Source organism: Quercus lobata, chromosome 4 (assembly GCF_001633185.2).
Source record: "Quercus lobata isolate SW786 chromosome 4, ValleyOak3.0 Primary Assembly, whole genome shotgun sequence".
Classification (NCBI taxonomy): Eukaryota; Viridiplantae; Streptophyta; class Magnoliopsida; order Fagales; family Fagaceae; genus Quercus; species Quercus lobata.
The window spans coordinates 46421499-46441636 of NC_044907.1; the positions used below are offsets into that span (position 1 = coordinate 46421499).

The 20138-nt window shown below is 34.4% G+C and overlaps 1 protein-coding gene and 1 long non-coding RNA gene across 5 annotated transcripts; both read right to left on the reverse strand.

Annotated features, from left to right (window-relative positions):
- Positions 1 to 4248: 4248 nt before the first annotated feature.
- Positions 4249 to 6652, reverse strand: LOC115987754 (exopolygalacturonase-like). 2 transcript variants are annotated; one of them, XM_031111352.1, is made up of 5 exons: positions 6501 to 6652; positions 5974 to 6282; positions 4867 to 5382; positions 4494 to 4742; positions 4249 to 4449 (listed from the first exon to the last, which is right to left on the reverse strand). In XM_031111352.1, the coding sequence occupies exons 1-4, from the start codon at positions 6618 to 6620 to the stop codon at positions 4506 to 4508; spliced, it is 1182 nt and encodes a 393-aa protein (XP_030967212.1). In that variant the 5' UTR covers positions 6621 to 6652; the 3' UTR covers positions 4249 to 4449; positions 4494 to 4505. The 2 variants fall into 2 exon arrangements, with proteins under 2 accessions (XP_030967212.1, XP_030967211.1); XM_031111351.1 differs by having other exon boundaries at positions 4249 to 4742.
- Positions 6653 to 15228: 8576 nt separating this feature from the next.
- LOC115983407 lies at positions 15229 to 19478 on the reverse strand. 3 transcript variants are annotated; one of them, XR_004090048.1, is made up of 6 exons: positions 19289 to 19478; positions 19096 to 19202; positions 17944 to 18033; positions 17480 to 17617; positions 16629 to 17384; positions 15229 to 15704 (listed from the first exon to the last, which is right to left on the reverse strand). It is a non-coding gene; the product is annotated as an uncharacterized LOC115983407 (long non-coding RNA). The 3 variants fall into 3 exon arrangements; XR_004090046.1 differs by having other exon boundaries at positions 15230 to 15704; positions 16629 to 17617; XR_004090047.1 differs by lacking the exon at positions 17944 to 18033 and having other exon boundaries at positions 15231 to 15704; positions 16629 to 17617.
- Positions 19479 to 20138: the final 660 nt, after the last annotated feature.

Here is a 20138-nt window from a genome sequence, read left to right on the forward strand (position 1 = left end):
TTACTATTATCTCCCTTCTTCTTGATCTTGTCGTTTTCCCTTGGACTAAGGCCCTGGGTGCTTATGTTCTCATCTTTGTTCTTGTTTCTTTTTCCTAGGAACCCATGTCTAAAAGTATTTTGACATGGAAGTTAACTTTCCATGTCAAAATATTAACTAATATGTTAAGATTATGCTATTCCTTTTTATTTGTTTAACAGAGTAACAACTTTCCTATTATACATCCGATGATAAAATTAAGTATATATGTTAAGATTATGCTATTCCTTTTTATTTTTTTAACAGAGTAACAACTTTCCTATTACTTGAACAACTTGGACTTTAATTAAAAAAAGAAAAAGTAAGAGACCAAGCACAATAGATTAATAGGTTTCCTGATATTTAGTTTTCCAAAAATTGGTGATCTCCTTTAATGGTTTGCATTTTGAATTTCTCAACTCCAATTATTTTCCTTGTTCATGCCCTTCAGTTGTTATTTGTATAATATAAACCTAAATGATCAAAGCTTATTACTTAAAATTAGGACTCATATTCATTACTTGAAATTAGAAGCTTTTGTTTCTCAAAAAAAGAAAAAGAAAAGAAAAATTAGAAGCTTTTTAATGTAGTACCTATAAAAATGTATACTCATAACATTCTTAATTTTCCTCAATCTAGTATTCCCAAAATAAGGCTACATTGAACAGGAGGCAATCTAACATAGGCAAATGAATTGCAATCTACACTTACGACCGAGTACAAAATTAGAATCACATATATTACAACACTTGCAATTCATGTTGATATAAGAGTCTTAGGATGCGCAGGGATTATAAAACCATAACCTATATATAGAAAAATTATATCTCTCACAATCTGAAATAAATCAATAAATTAAGTAAATAAGAAAAAGGCATGAAGAAAAGAAATTGGTGCATAATTCTTAACCGTATTTTATGCTATAATTAAATGAATTCAAAATTTAGGTGCAAATAGGAACTAAATCTAACAAAAATCTACCAAACAGGGAAAAAAAAATTCTAACCAAAAAACAATAACCAACAAAACAAAACCCAAGAAATTAAAATTAAGAACAGAAATTCCAATGATTTGCCTTTCCACCTACAAACCCCAAAAAAAAAAGAAAAGCTAAAAAAAACCCATTAATTTTTTATTACACAGATTGGAATTGAAATCAATCAATGACAAATGAAATCTACAACTAAATCCAAGAGAGAGTTAAAAACAAAAACCTAAATTTGTACTTAATAAACGTGGAGTGAAACGATTGGAAACTCTTCACCAAGAATGCTCAATCAAGAAGTGTAAAGAAATTGAAGAGACCAAAACTACACTTTGCTTTCTACCTTGATTGAAAAATTAATGAAAACCAAACGAACAATACAAATACCCCAACCATAAACCAAATCCAATTTAATAACCTTAATCAAAATCAAATGTAACCCAAATGCCTAAATTGAATGTATACTACCAAACACCCAAACATAAATCATAGTTATCGCGTAATTTTAAAAATAAAATAAAGAAAACCTTTACTTGTAACAGTTCCAGTTGCGTGACGGTGGTGGCTGCCCTGAGATTTATATCTCTTTCAATCTCTATTACTCTTCGTCTACGGTCTCAAAGTTTTCTTTCTCCCCAGTCCCCACTCCATGTCTTCTTTGTTTACCATTCTACCTAGGTTTTGGGCCTCCAAATTGTGTTCTGAAACTATTCGATTTCTTATGTCCAATTGATGTTGTGTTTACCGTTCTGCCTCTGTGTACATCGTATTTTAACCGGTTAATTTATATATATATATATATATATATATATAAAGAGAGGCTTTTAAACGATGTCATAGCATTGCCAAACAACATAATTTATTACTTTTTAACTTATACATGGCAGAATTTTAGATGGGCATTTATTCTACATAACAACACCTCCTTAATTGCTGGAAAAGCCTTCTATTATTATATATAGTATATATGATATGATTAGGTGTAGTTTTTAACCCGTGCAATGCATGGTATTTTATTAATGTCAATTTATATGTTATGTATTTGGTTTGGGCATGGGCCTTTTGTAAATTTGATCTATTTTTAAAAGATAGTGATTTTATTTTAGAGAATTATATTTGGTCTAATTTTCAAGCTCAGCCAATATTGGATATAGCAGTAAAAATAATTTACTTTAATCTACTAGGTAACAGTTAAAAAAATTTAACGAAAAGAGGTTAAAAAGACTAAATAGAAGCTTGGAGTGCCACATAATAGGCATTGTTTTTAAACCCAAACCGAACCCTCTAGTTCGCGTCGAGTTAACCAGGATGATGCTCATGTGGGAAATGACATGGCTAAAATGTGGTACTTTGCTCATGTGGGAAATGACATGGCTTGGACACATGTCATTTCTATGTGCGTCATAGTAACTCATGGGCTTGCCATGTGGCGTGATTTCATTTGTTGATTGTCTGCAATTGACACATCATCAAATGGAAATTAAATAGATCACAAATATTTCATCATGATCAATCAGACATATGCAAATACATCATAAAATTTTGATGTCTACAGCAGCATCTGCAATAATTAGCTACATGTACGAGACCATCGTATAAGTATATAGTGTATTGTAGCATCCTTTAATAGTAGACTTATTGAGTTGGGCTTAGTCTCGTAGTGTTCTTTACAGTTTGGGTTTTTGCACAATAAAGTCTTTGTGTGGGTGTGTATATTCCTCACTACATTGAAAATGTTTCTCCATGAATAATGTCAAACTTGAACCTTGATTGCTTAACTATCCAGTTAATATTTAATTAAATTGATTAAATTATTATTAAGTTGTTGTAAGGATCTAGCCTCGTTTCTTAATATTGTGTTAGAAGTGGCCCGTTGGTTGCTATTGCATTTTGCAAATTGAAGCTTTGTTATTTTCAATCACAATCATTAGTAGTAGCTGAGAAAATAGTTATGTTTGCCTTGGAATGACATGACATTCATATTTAAAATACATGATATAATAACAATAGATTTCAATAATATTTAAATAGTACGTAAGTAGTACTATTTTTTTGGATATTAAAATAATATTATTTAAAATGTAAAGGGTGTACAAGAGATTATATCAATGGGGATACCATTATATTTAAAATATTTTTCTTATTTTTCAATTTTATTTATGTAAAATTTATGCATATGCACAGGCCTAGATTGATTAGTTATGATTAATTCGTACTCAATTATCTTTTACCAACGCCAAAAAAAAAAAAAAAAAAAAAACCATAAATGTAAATATTTGTCATTTTGAATGAAAATTTTTTAATTTAGGTTTTTTTTTTTTTTTTAAAGTAGTAGTTTTAATTTTATAATTTTATAGTTTATAGTAGGAGGATTTGAACCGTGATTCCCTTAATAAATGACAGCATGTTATGTCATTGAACTACAAAATTATTGATAAAAGACAATAGTTAATGCAACAAACCACTTAGGTACTTGAAATCATTTAATTTCGCTGTTAATCATTTGTTAGATTATGTAGATTAATCATCCGAAATTGCTTCATTTTATGCTTTGTTTGTTTCGATGGAAAATATTGTGTAAAGATAGTTTTTCTTATTTTCTAGTGTTTGGTAGTATTAGACTAAATGAGTCATAGGAAAATGATCTTTAGTCAACATAAAAAGCATAACTTATTTTAAGACCACTAATTTTTTTTTGGAAAACAACTCTATCTCACAGCAAGCTAAATAAGGGAAGTTATGAGATTATTTTCCAACTCATTTAAGGTTGCTACCAAACATAGGAAAACGAGATAGTTTTATGGAAAAGGTTTTTTGAAAAATGACTTATTTTCTAGAAAACATTATTGCTAAAACAAACAGAGCGTTAGTAAGAAAATTTAGTAAGTTTACTAAAATATTTATGTAATTGGTTTTATTTCCTACCTTAATTTCTACGTTGGTGGTATGATCAACTTCAATAATATGTGTTATATTTTGAAAAATAAAAGTGATTAAAATTTAGTTGTTATAGAAATCTATATTAAAAATATACAATATTTAGAGAAACAAATTTGAATATATGGTGCCCGTTTTGTGAGTTTTACATCTTACCGTTGTCGAAAAGTATGAGAGCAAGGTAATTTGGCATTAAAAACATGCATGCAGATGAATTGAATGTTACCATGACATGAACACAAGCATTTATTTGGTGAAGAATAAAAAAAATTTACAAAGAGTTTAATAACAATTTTTGTTTTATTCCAAAATATCCCAGCTACAGTAACGGAACAAATACTATCTACAATAGCACTCCAGATCATAGTAGCTTTTAGTAAAAGCCTGAACTCAAACAACTCTAAAAATAACTATCCAACATTCCACAATTTCATTTAAATAAAGAAAAAGGGAACATGATAGACTGAAGTAAATGAAATTCTACTTAATATAGAACTCCTATAACCTATTTGCAAATAGTATTTCCTTATTCCGCATTAGTTACAATAGCTTGGGAGACATTTTATTATTGTTTAGTGGTACAAGCAGGAGGATTCTGCTTGCCCGAAACGGCGGGCTTGACATTAACACAGGTGGAACTAGCAGATCCTCCAGCACCTTTGTATGCGAGATCAATGTCAGCAACCACCACTTGTTGACATGGTACACCGCTACTACAAATAAGCTTCATAGCTTCCTTTGTTGAAGAAGTGCCTCTAATGTTCTTGAAGCTAACATTGCTGATCTTAACTTTCGAGGGAGACTGAAAGCGAAACAAACAAACAAAAACCCACCCAAGAATTTGATATTAGTATCTGTAATTTGATTTTCTTTTTTTAACTTTTAACATCAAAATGAGTGTATATATTTGTGATGTTCATAATAACCTTGCTTGAGCATTGACCATTTGGGCAGTAGCCTTGATCAATAAGGATAGGATTGGCAACATTGTTCATGACAATATTCTCGAAATGTATATCAGAAGCAGTTCCAGGTGTGGAAGCAGGCCATGTTTTGATTCTAACACCATTCGTTGTACTGCTAAGGGTGCCGCCAATTACTCTAATTCCTGAAACTGGTTGTTCATTTTGGTACTTTCCAAGACTTCCAATGCTGATACCATGGCCAGGCCCACAAGTTACTTGGTTAATAGTAACATCTTGGGTTCCATCACCAATGGAGATGCAATCGTCACCTGTTCCAACTTTGGCATTGGTGATGGTGATGCTAGATGAATGTCCGATGTGGATTCCGTCGGTGTTAGGGCTATTTCCGGGTGCAGTGATGGTAACATCTTGGATTTTTAAGCTCTTACATCCGTAAACGTTTATGTGGAAAGATTTGCTGTCTTTCGATTGAATGTCACTAACTATTGAATTTGTGACAAAATCGAACCTTATACTCTGTTTATGTTTAAAAGTTAGATAAATCAAAAAATCCAATATGAACGCCATAGTTTCATTTAAATATTCTCCTAAAAATATTTTCATTCAAATATATTATAGCAAAATGCTGACGCCTCTTCGAACTACTATATTAAAAAAAATTACAAATATATATCAATGAATGTTGTTGGTACTACTTCAACAATATTATATAAAAAATTCTTTCTAGACTGAACAATTTGTCACAAATTGATCTTATATGTGAGTATGATTGGTGAGCTATCACTTTCACCTTTAACCACCACTTTTTCTCCATTACACACAGTTGCACAAGTTAGGGTCATGGCTCAAAAGTTGTGTCCATATTCCGTATATGGACTTTCTCATATATATATTTTAAATTTTCCTTTTTGGTGAGTTGTGACACCTCACTATATAAAGCTTACGTCAAATTATTAATAATTTGATAATATCCTTAACATCATTAGATGAATAAGTGCTTGAATTAGTATTTCGTGATGGTTAAAGTTCTTAAAGTTGTAGTGTCTGTATATATCTACATAAAAATAATGGAAATTTAAATGCTAATTATTAAGATTGAAATCTTACGGTAGGAAGCATTTTGCAGTCCGACTCTTGGTCACAATTATTTTTTTGCCATGCCGTTAGTCCTTTGCCATCAAAAACTCCACCACCTGACACCGTGAGACTGTCGATATGTTGAAAAGTAACCCAAAAGTCTTTACCCTTGAAGGAGGCAACGTCTGATGGGGCCTCTAGGGTACCCTGAAGGTTAAACTCAATAGCACCTTTGCATGGACCTAACAAAGTCACTAGACCTAGTTTGTATGTCCCTGTTGAAATCATAACTTTACTTCCTGCTACTGCGCACGCAGCTGTCCAAGCTTTCGTCAAAGCCTAATAAACACATTATGAAAAATCAAAATCAGTATATTACCATCATTTTTCATGTTAATGTTTTATCATCTGGTCAAGACACCAAAGAGTTTTTAGTATAAGCATAGATTGAACCTAAGTTCTATTATTTGAAATTAAAAGACTTTACTGGTTAAGTTAACTAGAACCCACTTTACATGTTAATTAGGTATATTTAACTGCGCTACACATATTTATACCTGGGTGATATCGGCATTAGGCTGTCCTCCATATGATTTAATGTCAAAGACTTGCACGGCATTGGTGGATGCCAAAAACAATAGCAAGGAAATTGTTACAATGCTCAAGTTCTCTCCCATTTATTGTTCTTTATCTCTCTGCTATTAACAATTTGTTGTATGGTATGATGGTTTCCCTATTTGGTTTGAAGCTATTTATACTGCAGTACCTGACCTCATCACCATTAAAGCCATCCAACTGATATTAACTAATTTTATGCATGGTTGCGAAGAAATCTCCTTTTTACACTTCAACTTCTATACTATTATTAGCTTTCATGCTTCTCCTTCACTAATTAATTAATAGTTTATCGTTATAATCAAACCGTTGATGTCCAGTTAAGAATTAATCAATTTTAGAAACCATGGAAGGATAAATTTTTAACAACTTTATGGTTGAATTATGCTAATAACTCTAAAGGATTATAACATGACTTTTTCTTGGTCCATTATTCTATAAGATAAGATTATTACTACTATATATCACCCTAACTTCTTAGCTTTAAATGGCAAGCTCTTAGCTACCTGAAATCTGCTCATTTTCTCCTTGATGCAAATTGAATACTTGCCGTTAGAGAGGGAGGGAAAAGTCTAGAAAAATAACCACCTCCGAAAACTATCCAAATTTAGTATAGGTAGCATGCCTGTCTTCAGTGTAAAATAGGAAATAAAGAAAACACTATATAGGAGAAGCTGAACTCACCTTTTCAATTATTACATTTATCATCATTACTACAATTAGTTTACAGATCCTTGTCAATTATTATATACTAGCCAGTAACCCGTGCAATGCACGAAAAAGTTAGACATAATCCTCATTGTCTAAATAAGAAATTTGATAATTATGATAACTAACGAACATTTATTATAATCGTAATGCCAAGAATATTGTAGTTGTCACCTTTTGAGTATTTTTAAAGAAAATATTTAGGGTCTAAATTCTCTCTTCTCTATTGCGACTATCGAATTACAAACAAAAGAAATCAACAAATACTTTCAATGGTCTTTCTTTGAATTTAGAAGTTTGAAATTGGAAACGTTTTTTGGTTCTTAATGTGGAGACTAAGATTGTCTATCTATGGGTTTCTAGCATGTAGAATACAAAAGCTCTGCCGACTTACCCTTCTTAATTATCCAATCGCGAAAAAATCTTGCAGTTGATCATTACATGTTAGGCTTATTACACACAGTACTTGATGGAACGTAGCAATTATTTCACCATTATTTTGTTGTCATATCATTGTACCATGTTATTCACAAGAAAGAAGAAAAAATTAATTGTTAATTGTTTTTGGCTTTTCTAAAGGGAGCTCATTTTATTTGTTTGGCTAGTACAAATTATCAAGTTGTATAATGAGTTTTGTTTTCTTTCTTTTTGTAGGTTAAGACTATTAGGTGATCTATAAAAGAACTAGCAATGGGTTGAGGGAGATGCTCTGGCTCATTTCCTTCCATTCTCTACTCATTATATTCAGCATTCTCAAGTGTCATGATTCTGAGACAGTGGACCATTAGTTTTTGGTTTAGGGCAGCCAAACTGGCATCTATGTCACCATCCTCTACAGTATGTAAGGTTAGTGTACTTGGTTCTGACTCATAATACGACCCCAATTCTAGAACCTCTCTTCCATGGTTGTCATACCTAGGGCCAAACCTTGAGCTGACATTGGTGATATCACTCCAATCTGAAAGATGCCCATAGGGATATTCTTTATGATGCATCTGGTTGGCTTGTGCATTTTCCTCTCTTCCATCCTCTAACACATTTAACAACCTATATTGATTACTATTAGTATCGCTCCACCTGTTAGTTTCAGTATCATCTTTAATATCTTGATCATAGTAGTCCATATCACTGTCATATTCCTCATAGAATAGGTCTGCGTCTTCATCTTCTCTATCATTAGGGGGTTCACCCCAATCATCTCTGTTGCATGGGCTATCATAACTTCCGTTACTGTTGTCATCACCATTGGTGCTGCTATCATCATCACCATGTCCATTATCATTTTTGCTGTTGTCACTACTACTATCACTCTTGTCTTTACTTCCATCTTCATAATCACTAAGGGCTGCTCCCCCTTCCACATCTTCATCATTAGGTCTTAGTTCATACGGGCTCTTCAATGTATGCTGGCAGGCCTCCCAATATCCTTCTTCTTCTATGTGGTAGCGTAGTCATGGCAAAAGGATCCATGTGATCAGCCCAATTAGTAGGGACCTAAGTTGTATCTTCCTTCTTTAATTTTGGAGTGTTATTGTGACAATCAAGTAGCATCTCGAAACCGGGCACCATTTTCTTTGTTATAGGATCGAATTTTGGTTATGGGAATCCTCAATAACGTTGACTTTCTCCATCTTTTACAAACTTCCCATTCAGTGTAGGAGTGTAGGGCTTCAGAGGTTTTAGAGGACGAGGTAGTCATTTTGCTTTGGCTTTGGCTCAGGCCATCTTTCTCATTTCCATCTCTAACAAATCATCATTAGTGGGCTTATAGCCTAGCCCAAAAGGTGGTGTGGCAGTAGGAATTGCCAAGTCTTGAACGGTTGGTTTCTTCACAGCTCTCCCTAGATTCATCCTAGGAAGGTTGTTCATCCTTCTTATCATTGCTACGACATTGTTGTTACCATAAGGAGCAAAGTCCATTGGGATCCTTTCAACTTCTTCTTCTTCTCTCTTTTCAAAGCAAAGCTTCTCGATCTCAAAGCCATCCAAGGTCAATGGCTCCTTTTTAGAATCAATGCCATAAACGGGTTTAGGCACAGACAAAGTATCTCTATAGATGGTCACAGTAGCCCCTTCATGTGGAAACCGAACCTTTTGATATAGGGAAGAAGGCACAGCTTTTGTGACATGGATCCATGGTCGCCTAAGGAGCATATTAAAGCATGAAGCTATATTAAGGACCTAAAAATCCACCTTCTTGACCATCGGTCTGATGGTAAGCTCTAATGTTATGGTTCCCAAGACTTCTGTTCTACTGTTGGTGAAAGGGGTGCATACATTGTTGGTTATACCCACTACATCTATCGATAAATGAAAACATGGAGTTTCCCATAGTTAAATCCATACGGAGGTCAACGTTAGGCAGGGGGAACTCATCTTTTGGACATGCTTTGTTTAGATTGCAAAAATTCACTCAATATCGAATTTGGCCTTTCTATTTCTTCACGGTTCCTACATTGGAAAGCCATTTGGGGTGCTGGATGGGCTTGATAAAAACACCTGCTAGCAGCTTCTTGACTGCCTGTGTTATTTGAGCTTCTAAATCAATGTGAAAGACCCTGGCTGGTTGAACTACTGGCTTGACTCCCGGGTCTACATTGAGAGAATGGACCACCATTCGTGGATCCATGCCAGGCATCTAATCATACATCCATGCGAATACATCCACGTATTTCTTGAGTAATGCCATTAACTGCTCCTTTTCTTGTACTGTCAACTGACTGCTAATAAGGACAGGCTTCTGGGATCCCAGCTCAGCCCCCAGTTTTATCTCTTTTAATTCCTTCCCGGGCTAGATTTTTGCTTCCTTGACTAGGTCCTTTAAGATTTCTTCTTGAGCCATCATGCAATCCGGTGGTCCAGGACCCTCCTGCATGATGCATTCAGGCCCTGTGCACCTTTATAAATGATTAATTAACCTTCCTCCGAGTTCTCGTACTACCACGCGTTCCCAGGATCCTGAGGAGCTGGTCTCTTTCTTTTGCCTCTTTCTATCCAAAAGGTTCCTCAGGTCATAGGCACCCCTCTCCTTTTTCTTCTTCCAAGATAGGTGCTTCTAGGGTCCCCAGCGTGGGGCACTCGTCATCCAGTTCAAACTCCTCATAACACATTGTTTCCATAAATTTCACTTCTCTTTGGCTGAAAGGGTTCGGGTTGGCAGGGATCCTTACAGGCCACCCATTCAATCTTTCTTTAACACATTGGTGGTACGTGGAGGGAATAAGGCAATGCTTGTGGAGCCATGGGTGTCCCAATAGAATAGGGTAAGAAACCTCTGAGTTAATCACATGAAATCTGGTCTGGCCTACTATTAGGCCTACCCTTAAAGCCAACTGCACATATCCCTTAGTTGATTCTGCTAACCCTCCAAATCCTATTATCTCCATGGGAGCCCCCAGGATCCTCCTGTCAGTCAGGCCCATGGCCTCTAGTGTACTTAAGGCTATGAGGTTGAGTGATAACCCTGTGTCTACTAATGCTCTTCTAATTTGGACACCGTTTATGGTGACCATTAAATAAAGAGGTCTATGATGGTCTAGATACTCAACTTTCATGTCCTCAGCAGTGAAGGTTATTACATTGGTTGTCTCTAAGTAAGCTTGGTTGGCATAGGATTCTGCTGTGAAACATTCTAAAACTCCTGAATCTGCTACTACACTCATGAAAGATTTTACGGCCATCCCTCTCGCCTCTGGCCCAAATCCCAATTGATTGAATAGTGTTTTGAATTTAGGGCTTTTCTGAAGGGTCCTAACTGTGTTCGGAAGAAAAGATCCTTTAGATTCTTATGCTTCTGTTGGGTTCCCACAGATCACCACAGCCACCACTCCGTTCCCCTTGTGATTAGGTAAAGGGTTCCTTTTCACCTCGGGTTCCTTTTGAGTGAGCTCCGGGGTTCCCTTCCTAAGTTTCTTGTGAAAAGGCCTACGAAGGGTCCAGCAATCCTTAGTAGAATGCATGACATAATTATGAGTTCAACAAAACAACGGATTCTGTCTTTCTTTCTTCCAATCCATTTATCCAAAACATGGTTCAATTCTTTTGTAGTACATGGGATCACAGGTGGTTCCTTGACCATTTTTCCTTCAGGTCTCTTCCTTTTTTCTCCTACTGATGCTGTCATGACTTGGGATACTAGCACTCTCTTTGTCCTTATGGTTAATGCGATCCTCTTAGTTCTTTGTAGTAGTAAGCAAACTGGGTTATATATAGATTTTCGAGATTAAGCCTGTAATCAAAGAGCATATTGGATATGCAGGTTTCCAAGAGCTCTTTTTCTTCATAGTCTCCATAGCAGTCTAGAGAAACGTCTTCAAACCTTTTGATGAATTGAACAGGATCCTCTCGGGGCCTTTGCCTTACCATTTGAAGGCTTTGGAAGGTGATCTTGTCTTCACCTCGATAGTACTTTACACAAAACCTCTCCATCATCTCGTCCCAGGTCTTGATGGACCCAGGCCTCAAGGTGGTGCACCACATATATGCCCTGTCCACGGGGGGGCATTATCCCTGATTTCTTGGGTCCTGCCCTCTTTGAGAAGGAGGATCTCTTGTTACAAATCTTTCAGCACTTCTACCATTCGAGCCACAGGGTCAAGCCCCTGCCTTGTATGCCTCTGTCCTAAGACGACCTCTTGCTCTTCCAGAGGTACTTCGTTCCTTTGTATGGAGGCCACTTCATTTTCTACTACGGGCTCAGATGCCGTAGGTGGCACATTGGTACCTTTGCTGTTCCTTGGTCTTGGAGCCATGCTCTGCAAAGGGACTACTTCTGCCCTCTCCTTTACCCAATCTCCAACGGAGTCACCAAAATGTGTGGGTCCTTTTTGGACAATGCCTAAGCCCAAGTAGAAACAAGGACCTCGAGCCTTTTACTTGTTGTTTTAAAGGACTGGGCATGGTTCACCATAGCTAAATGGGCTGATTACAAACCAGATGGTGCACAGAACATGAATCCTACAACACACACATGCTAGCAAACAAGAAATATATGCATTGAACAGCAAGAAACAGTAAGGAGACAATGTGGTAAAGAAAGACACAAAATAAAATGTTAAGGGTCCTTAAGACGATATGAAATATTCCATTACTTTCTTAATTGTGTAATACATTATACTCACTACGACGTGTTACAAGGTCCAAATAAGGTCAAAAATCACAGACTTAGATGGCTCTTCAGGCCTCTAAGACTTGCAAAGTTTGAAACCCTTTGAATCCGAGCGTGTTCTCTAATGGCTGTTTGAGGATACCAAGCGATATTTCCCTCTCCTTTTTTTTCTTTTTTTGAATTCTAACAGAGCTTTCTCAATGATTCTATTCTAATTCACTGCTGCTGAATGCCTTTCATTGTTGACTACTTCCCTTTTTTATAGTGTCATCGTAGAGTTCTTGGGGTACCACTGATTCCCCCTCATTTGCTCCTTCAGGTACTAGAACCAATGTGGTGCCAGCAACATTGGTGGCCAGTCCCTTCCTCATTTCTCATAATTTTCTTCTTTTGGTGTTTCTTCCCCAAAGTCTCTTGCTGACTTTCCATTCTGGGGTGTCCTTCGAAAGCTATCCTTTGGTCCTTCTTCCATCAAGGCTTCTAAACTTCACATTTTTAGACTCAGCTTTTGGCTGCCTTTCCCTTTGTCATTTTTCCCAAGTGAGCTGATTTCTTCTTGCTAGGTTGAAAGGTTCCCAGCCACTTCTCCTCACGGTTCTTCTTTCTAGGTTTCTCGAGGTACCAGCCTTTTATTCATGAATTGTTGGTTCCCAAGCCTTCTAATTCCTTTTTGCATCATTGGGTGGCTGATAAGGACATATATGTTCTCGTTCCCTGTGTTTCTTGGCACTCCCTTTGAACTATCTTAATCCAACCCTGGCTTTGATGCACATCCCGAGGATCCCGAGCATCTGGTATTCCCCAGGTATCCCGACCCAGTTCTTACCACTGGGCTCCCTAGCGATTTTCTAACCATGGTGGGCTGGGCTTTTCTTCTTCCCTTCGTTTCATGAGTTCTAAGGCTTGCCCATTCGTGGGTTTGGGTTCCTCCTTAAAACCCTTAATGGATTTGGGCCTACCATCTTTTTCTTTATTGCAGGCTCAAGTATTTTATTTTTATGGAATTCAATTCTCTGTGCCATTTTGGGCCTTGATGCAACATTGTAACTTTTTAGACCTTAGCGCTAATTTTTTTTTTTAAAAAAAAAAAGAAAAAAGAAAAAGAAAGTATTATGGATATGTATTATGGAATGATGCAGTGTTTTTGTATTAAAACCTGGAAGGTAGTAGTATTATGGTTGTGTTATGGAACAATGTCAAGTATTTTGAATGGTTAGGTACTAGGAGTTATGTGTTATTAATGCTTATGTTTAATCATGATAATGTAATACTTGGAAGTATATGAGTGTTTTTCTCTGTTTGGTTATGAATGCTAATGTAACGTGCTTTGAGATTATTTTTTGGGTTTTGTTTTATTGATTCGAGTATTTTTCAAACTAGTAACTAACCCGTAAAATAAATATTACTTATATTTATCTAATTGATGGTGAAAATTCGGACTTAAATGTTTCAATGCTCAAACCATTAGTTCTATAATTCCCCATAATTCAAACTTTGGTTTATGAAATATTTTTAGAATTTGGACATTCGGGCATCCTTAACTCTCTCTCTCTCTCTCTCTCTCTCTCTAAATATTTAGATTTATTTTTCTTGTATTTGCAAACTTGAAGACAACTTCACCAAACACCTTCCTAATAATTAAAATTATCACCAATCATTTGTTTTCTTTCATTTCAATTTTGTAGGAACCTTTTGTTTTGAAAAGGTTCCTTAAGCCTAAGCCCAATACAATCTTGTGGGTCTGTTAAAAGGTTGGAGGAGTTGTGAGATACTGAGGAAGGAAATTGAGCTCGATCCCACTACGGCCAATTAGGTAGTTCTAAGGATCCAATATGTGCACAAGTAGGTCCAAGAAATGGAACAATATTGAAATATATTTGCAGGAATCACCTTGGATTGAAGTACAACCCCCAAGTAATACTACAAATAAGGGGTACTATTTTTTTGGGAACTTGACCTAAGTTCTATACTCTCTCTATTATTGCCAGTTTTCTCCCCTGCTCTTTGCTTTTCTTTCTTCTACTATTTCTCTTTTTTGTACTTTTCTTTTTTCTTGTTCCTCTTCTACGGTTGATTCCTCTTCTTTTATGCTAACTAGTATTTAACCCGCGCAATGCGCGGGTTCATTTTATGAATTAGAAAACAATCAGCTTAAAATAGGGAAGGGGTGGATGGTTAGTTGTTCAGATAATGATGTTAATGTGTAGGTGTTCTTCTAAAAGACAGACATAACTTAGCATCAACACATTATCTAGAGAAAATGTTAATTGAAATCTCATAAGTTCTAACTAATTGGTTCAAGGTTTTTTTATACCCTCCTTATCAAGGATTAATAAATTAATAAGTCTTAAACTATCGAAATCTTGCAAATGTCCATAGAGCAATTGGTTTTATGGAAGATATGCTCAATCTGTTTGTTGTGAAAGGTCCTTAAAAGATATTCCTTCAATAATTTAAAAATATAAATATAAAAAAAGAAAAAGGTTGCAATGTTTGGTTGCTAAGAGAATTAATCATAAATTCCAGAATTTAGTTGCTAATATGCCAAATTCATGACACATTAGTGTCTGGATTGGCATAGCAATCAAATTGGTTCATTTTGCAAACTTTAAAGATAACTATTACTTATGAAGCACTACTAATTAATACCACGTTTATGTCCCTTCTTCAACCTGAAATTTTGCCCAAAATATGGAGTTTGGACCATTCATTCAACACACAAAATATCATATTCTCTCTAACAATACCCACATTTACTATTCCACACCATCCAACTAATTGCTTTCACATGTTAAAAACATGGGGGAAATAGCACTAAGTTGAAAATTCCATTTGATCATTGACAGACAGATTTTAAAATGGTCTTTAACCATGATTAGATGTCCATATTTTATTGGTGTAGCAGAATTTTTAGCAAATTTTTAGTCATTATTTCATTTTCATAATGACTAATAAAGTATCTATATATAAATCACTTTCTCAATAAAAATAAGTATCTGCAATCGGCCACATTGGCTGCTGCATACACTATCTACAATTATCTACCATTAATATAAAAGTTTAAAGTATCTAACCCTAGTAATTATGCAGATAGAGTGGAATATTAACTGAAATCTAAGAGATAATCAACTTTGTATAAAAAACATTACACTTTCAGATTTCAAAGTTCTACCATTTCAATCACTCTTCAAAAACAGAACAGGTAGGATGGAAAACAAAAACTGAAAATTAAATTGAATTCTGTATTACACATTCTCTTTCTATTTCTTTGCTTCAAATTCAGGTCCCCAAAAAGAAAGTTATTGGAACCCAATCCACCACTCTTTTTGATCTGTATAACAAAAAAAGTAAATCGCAAGCACATTATGCTGTTAAAAATCAACTTCTCAATTTCATAATGTCTTCCTTTATTTTAACTCAATAAGAAACTTTGTAAGTGTACCATCTTACATAGGTCTAAAGCAAATTTGAGAGAAGCCAGGATGGATGGATATTAGAAAGAAAACATGAGTTCCATTTTGATCATTGAAGAAAATGCAATTCCTTTTATACCCAGTAAACTCTTCAGCCGAAATCAGTAAACAAAAATCATTACCCAAAACAAAAGTTCAATCACCCAAGTTTTTTTTCCAACTCCCATCGACCCCACTCTTCATCCAGCTTATACACTTTCAAATCAACCACTTTGGGACCAAAGATAACAAAAACGGCAGAGTCATTTACATTAGTTCAAGGCGAATTGGGAAACATAACTACATTATTGGCAGACCTACATTCAATCTGAGTTTATGGTTTGGAACATTAAAAAATCTTATGGAGAAACAATAATCACAGAAAAATGTATCATTAAGATAAACAAACAAAGGGAAGAAAAATATCTTCAAAAAACAAAGTAGAGAAACAAACAAACAAAGATGGCGTAAATTGAATGGACGCTGTTTCTTAGGAAGATGCAAAGAGAGGTATTGTGCAAATGTTACAATGTTTCTTAGGAAGATACAGATTCTCACCAAAACTAAATGGAATCATAGATTCTCACCAATGTGTCTTATATTTATTTGATTTAGCACCTCTTGAAAGCAAGGAAAAGCTTTCAAATCACCATAGTGAACGTATTATGTTCTTATAATACAACAAATAACCAAAACAAATAGGGTGAATTGCAACTGTATTCAATTTTCAAAATTACGAATTCTGCAACCCAAAACTACAAAACTTACATAGCAAACAGTGACTAAAATTATTTGATACTTACACGAATGAACATGCTGCTTCCGCATAATACTGATCTTGGACAAAAATAATCTGGCATAACTGAATTCAGAGAGAGAGAGAAAGAATTGTATATCAAAATGGTGTGTGGGTATTCATAATCTTGCAAGTTTAATAAAAATTTGGAAACTTTCCCCTGCGCTCATCAAGCCAACAAAAAATATAAAAAGCAAAAACAAATATATAGAATGTTTGACTATGGCAAAGAAATAAGGAACCAAGCCAACAAAAACTTAGGCATACACTGCCAAAATATATATATATATATTGGCTTCTTCTAATTACCTTCCACGGCCTTAGGATGCTATCTTTTTTAAAAAGTGATGTGCAAAACTTTTCTTTTTAAAAAGAGATGCAAATGATAAATAAAATAAAAAAGAATTCAACACAATATATAACTTTAACAAATAACTCACTGAAACCTTGACCATTAGAAAGAAACAGATATTGGCAAACAAAGAATAGATGAAAAAAATATTTTCAGAAACTAAGTAGGATAAAAATAAATGTATAAAAAGTTCTTAAGAAGCACTTTAATTTATCAATCACAGTACCTTATACCTTTTAGGTTGATGACATGAACAAAAGTGACAACATAACTAACAAAAATTTATTAGGTTATCAATATTTTGCATATTCAAACTTCCTAACAATGGGGAAAGAAATACCCTTTCTTTATCCCAGATTTAGGCCTCTTATAAACTTCATTTTCCTCTTTTTGTAACAATGACATCACCACCTTAACTAAAACAGTTCCCATGAATCAAAATTCTTAAGAAAATCTAAATATCCCCATAAAGTAATCTCCAAAAGGATTATAAGCAGAGCACTTACCTATAGGACTGCTATATTATCAGTGGTATACTTTTTCCTTATTCCCATATCTACATCAGATTGGCTGAAATTACATACATGAATTCTACTTGATGCAAATGCACTGCAAAAAAGTATTGGGATTGGACCATGATTTCCCTAGCACAACAAATCCATATGAGTCACATAATTACAGGAGAAACATTAGTGTATACATAAAGTGCAATATTACAAATAGAACTCAATTTAGAAGTTGCTTTTGGCTCATTTAAAAATTTTCCAAAAAGAATAACTTGCCTTGCTATCAGCCCTATCAGCCATATCTGCAGCTGAATAACATACTACATATCCTTTTGTCTTTCTCTATTAATATTTTTATGTGACTAAGCATTTGTAGTAGTTACATTACCTCAAATTCAAAATATATATGATAAATCATTGTTAGATACTTCTGCAACTTAAAACCATGTTATCACCCAACTAACCTGACATTCTAAATCCAATCCTTAATAGAATTAATGATTGGCCAACCAACTGCAAAGGGGGAGGTTTCTCAACAAACAAAAAAATTAAACCTGCAAAGGGGGAGAGATTATTATCAAAAGCAAATATGTGTTGGCCATCCTTTTAAAATGGGCTGCTCAATTTATTTGTAATCTTCATCTCAATTGAACATAGATCATAATTTTCTTAAACACCTGGAAATGTAATGATTTGTAAACACAATTTGACTAATGGAATTGTAATGATTCATATATCATTATTTTCAGCCTCCTTGAAACTTTCAATATACATTCTCTATGGAAAGATGCACTTACTAATATATCCTTATTAATCTGTCAATATGATTATCTTCTCAAAAATTTAAAATATATACCTAAAGAAGTCATACCTTGAAAATGTACCTTTTCTGAACCTTCAATCCAAGTGATGCAAATGCATCAACAATTATTTAAGATTTCATCTAATAATTAGAATGCAACATACATATGAAAGCCATGAATCAGTGCTTTACTAAAATAGCAAACTATCAATATCACATCCAATATTGTTTATTTGTAAGAAAAATGAACAGTTTAATAACAAAATAAATAAACAATAAAATTGGTATATGGGAGAGTTAGAATTTCTATTAGACTTAGAATGTGCAATAGTGTAAGTATCCAATAGTATTATACTCAAATGTAAAAATTGCCTACTCACTATCCATTTGTATGAGAGGAGGGAGAGCCATTGTCAGAAAAGTACAAAAATACTAAGGAAGTAGAGATCTATCTCAATTTGATAGGAAAACACAAACCCAAGATTCACCTTTCAATCAAAAATATGAACACAAACAAAATATATAAATTTATGAACATAGTCAAAGGTAGTTGGGCAAGTGATATCTAAAGAACTAAAGAGAGATCACAGACCCCCTAAAAGAACATATTATGAAGATCTAAATTTCTAATCTCTTCCACTCATTTATCCTGGTAACCAATTAGAAATAAAATTAAATAAAATACTTTGCACGAGCAACATCGGACATGCATCATTTCCAATGCTTTATCAACTAATTTGAAGATTTAATTGAAATAAACATAAAAGCAAAGCAAAGCAAGCAATAGCAAAATCAAAAACCAAACCCAACATACCGTATTGTCTTCCCAACAGTCAGATGATTCTGGCGAAATCCCATTAAGAGAAAATCACCGTAGCCTCTCTTCTCTTTTAAAATCCAAACCAAATGTAACCCAAATACCTAAATAAAAATCAATCCAACCAAAATTCTCAAAACTAATTCATATTTCATACCTAGATCTAAGAAAGAAAGGGAAAAAAAATTACCGGTGGTAGTTCTCTCTATCTCCGCATCTCAATTCCTGCATGCACCTTTAGGTTACCGGTGCTGGTTCCGGTGGTCTAAGTCTGGCAAGGGATGGTGATGGGCGGCCGCACGAACTCTGTCTCTCCCCTGTATCGCAAGCTTTTTTTTTCTCTCCTTCCTTTTCTCTGTATCGCTTGTGTTTTTTTAGTTGCAAGCTTTTTTTTTTTTAATTTTATTTTAACCGTTTTTTTTGTATACTCATAGAACATCAAACGGTGTCAAGTTGTCAAGCAATATAATTTTTCGCTTCTTACTTGTAAACGTGGCGGGATTTTAAGTGGCCTTTTTTCCTAACGTGACAACACCTCCTTAAAGGCTTCTGCTATTATATATAGTATTAGATTTTGGTTGGCCTAAAATTACTATTATCTCCCTTCTTCTTGATCTTGTCGTTTTCCCTTGGACTAAGGCCCTGGGTGCTTATGTTCTCATCTTTGTTCTTGTTTCTTTTTCCTAGGAACCCATGTCTAAAAGTATTTTGACATGGAAGTTAACTTTCCATGTCAAAATATTAACTAATATGTTAAGATTATGCTATTCCTTTTTATTTGTTTAACAGAGTAACAACTTTCCTATTATACATCCGATGATAAAATTAAGTATATATGTTAAGATTATGCTATTCCTTTTTATTTTTTTAACAGAGTAACAACTTTCCTATTACTTGAACAACTTGGACTTTAATTAAAAAAAGAAAAAGTAAGAGACCAAGCACAATAGATTAATAGGTTTCCTGATATTTAGTTTTCCAAAAATTGGTGATCTCCTTTAATGGTTTGCATTTTGAATTTCTCAACTCCAATTATTTTC

Bases quoted from the DNA above. Each gene is read 5' to 3' on its own strand.
- LOC115987754 (XM_031111352.1), bottom strand. From the start codon at position 6,620: ATGGGAGAGAACTTGAGCATTGTAACAATTTCCTTGCTATTGTTTTTG. The intron at 6,283-6,500 runs GTATAAATATGT...TGTGTTTATTAG, and splicing joins CTAATGCCGATATCACCCAG to GCTTTGACGAAAGCTTGGAC. The intron at 4,743-4,866 runs GTTATTATGAAC...TTTCGCTTTCAG, and splicing joins ATGGTCAATGCTCAAGCAAG to TCTCCCTCGAAAGTTAAGAT.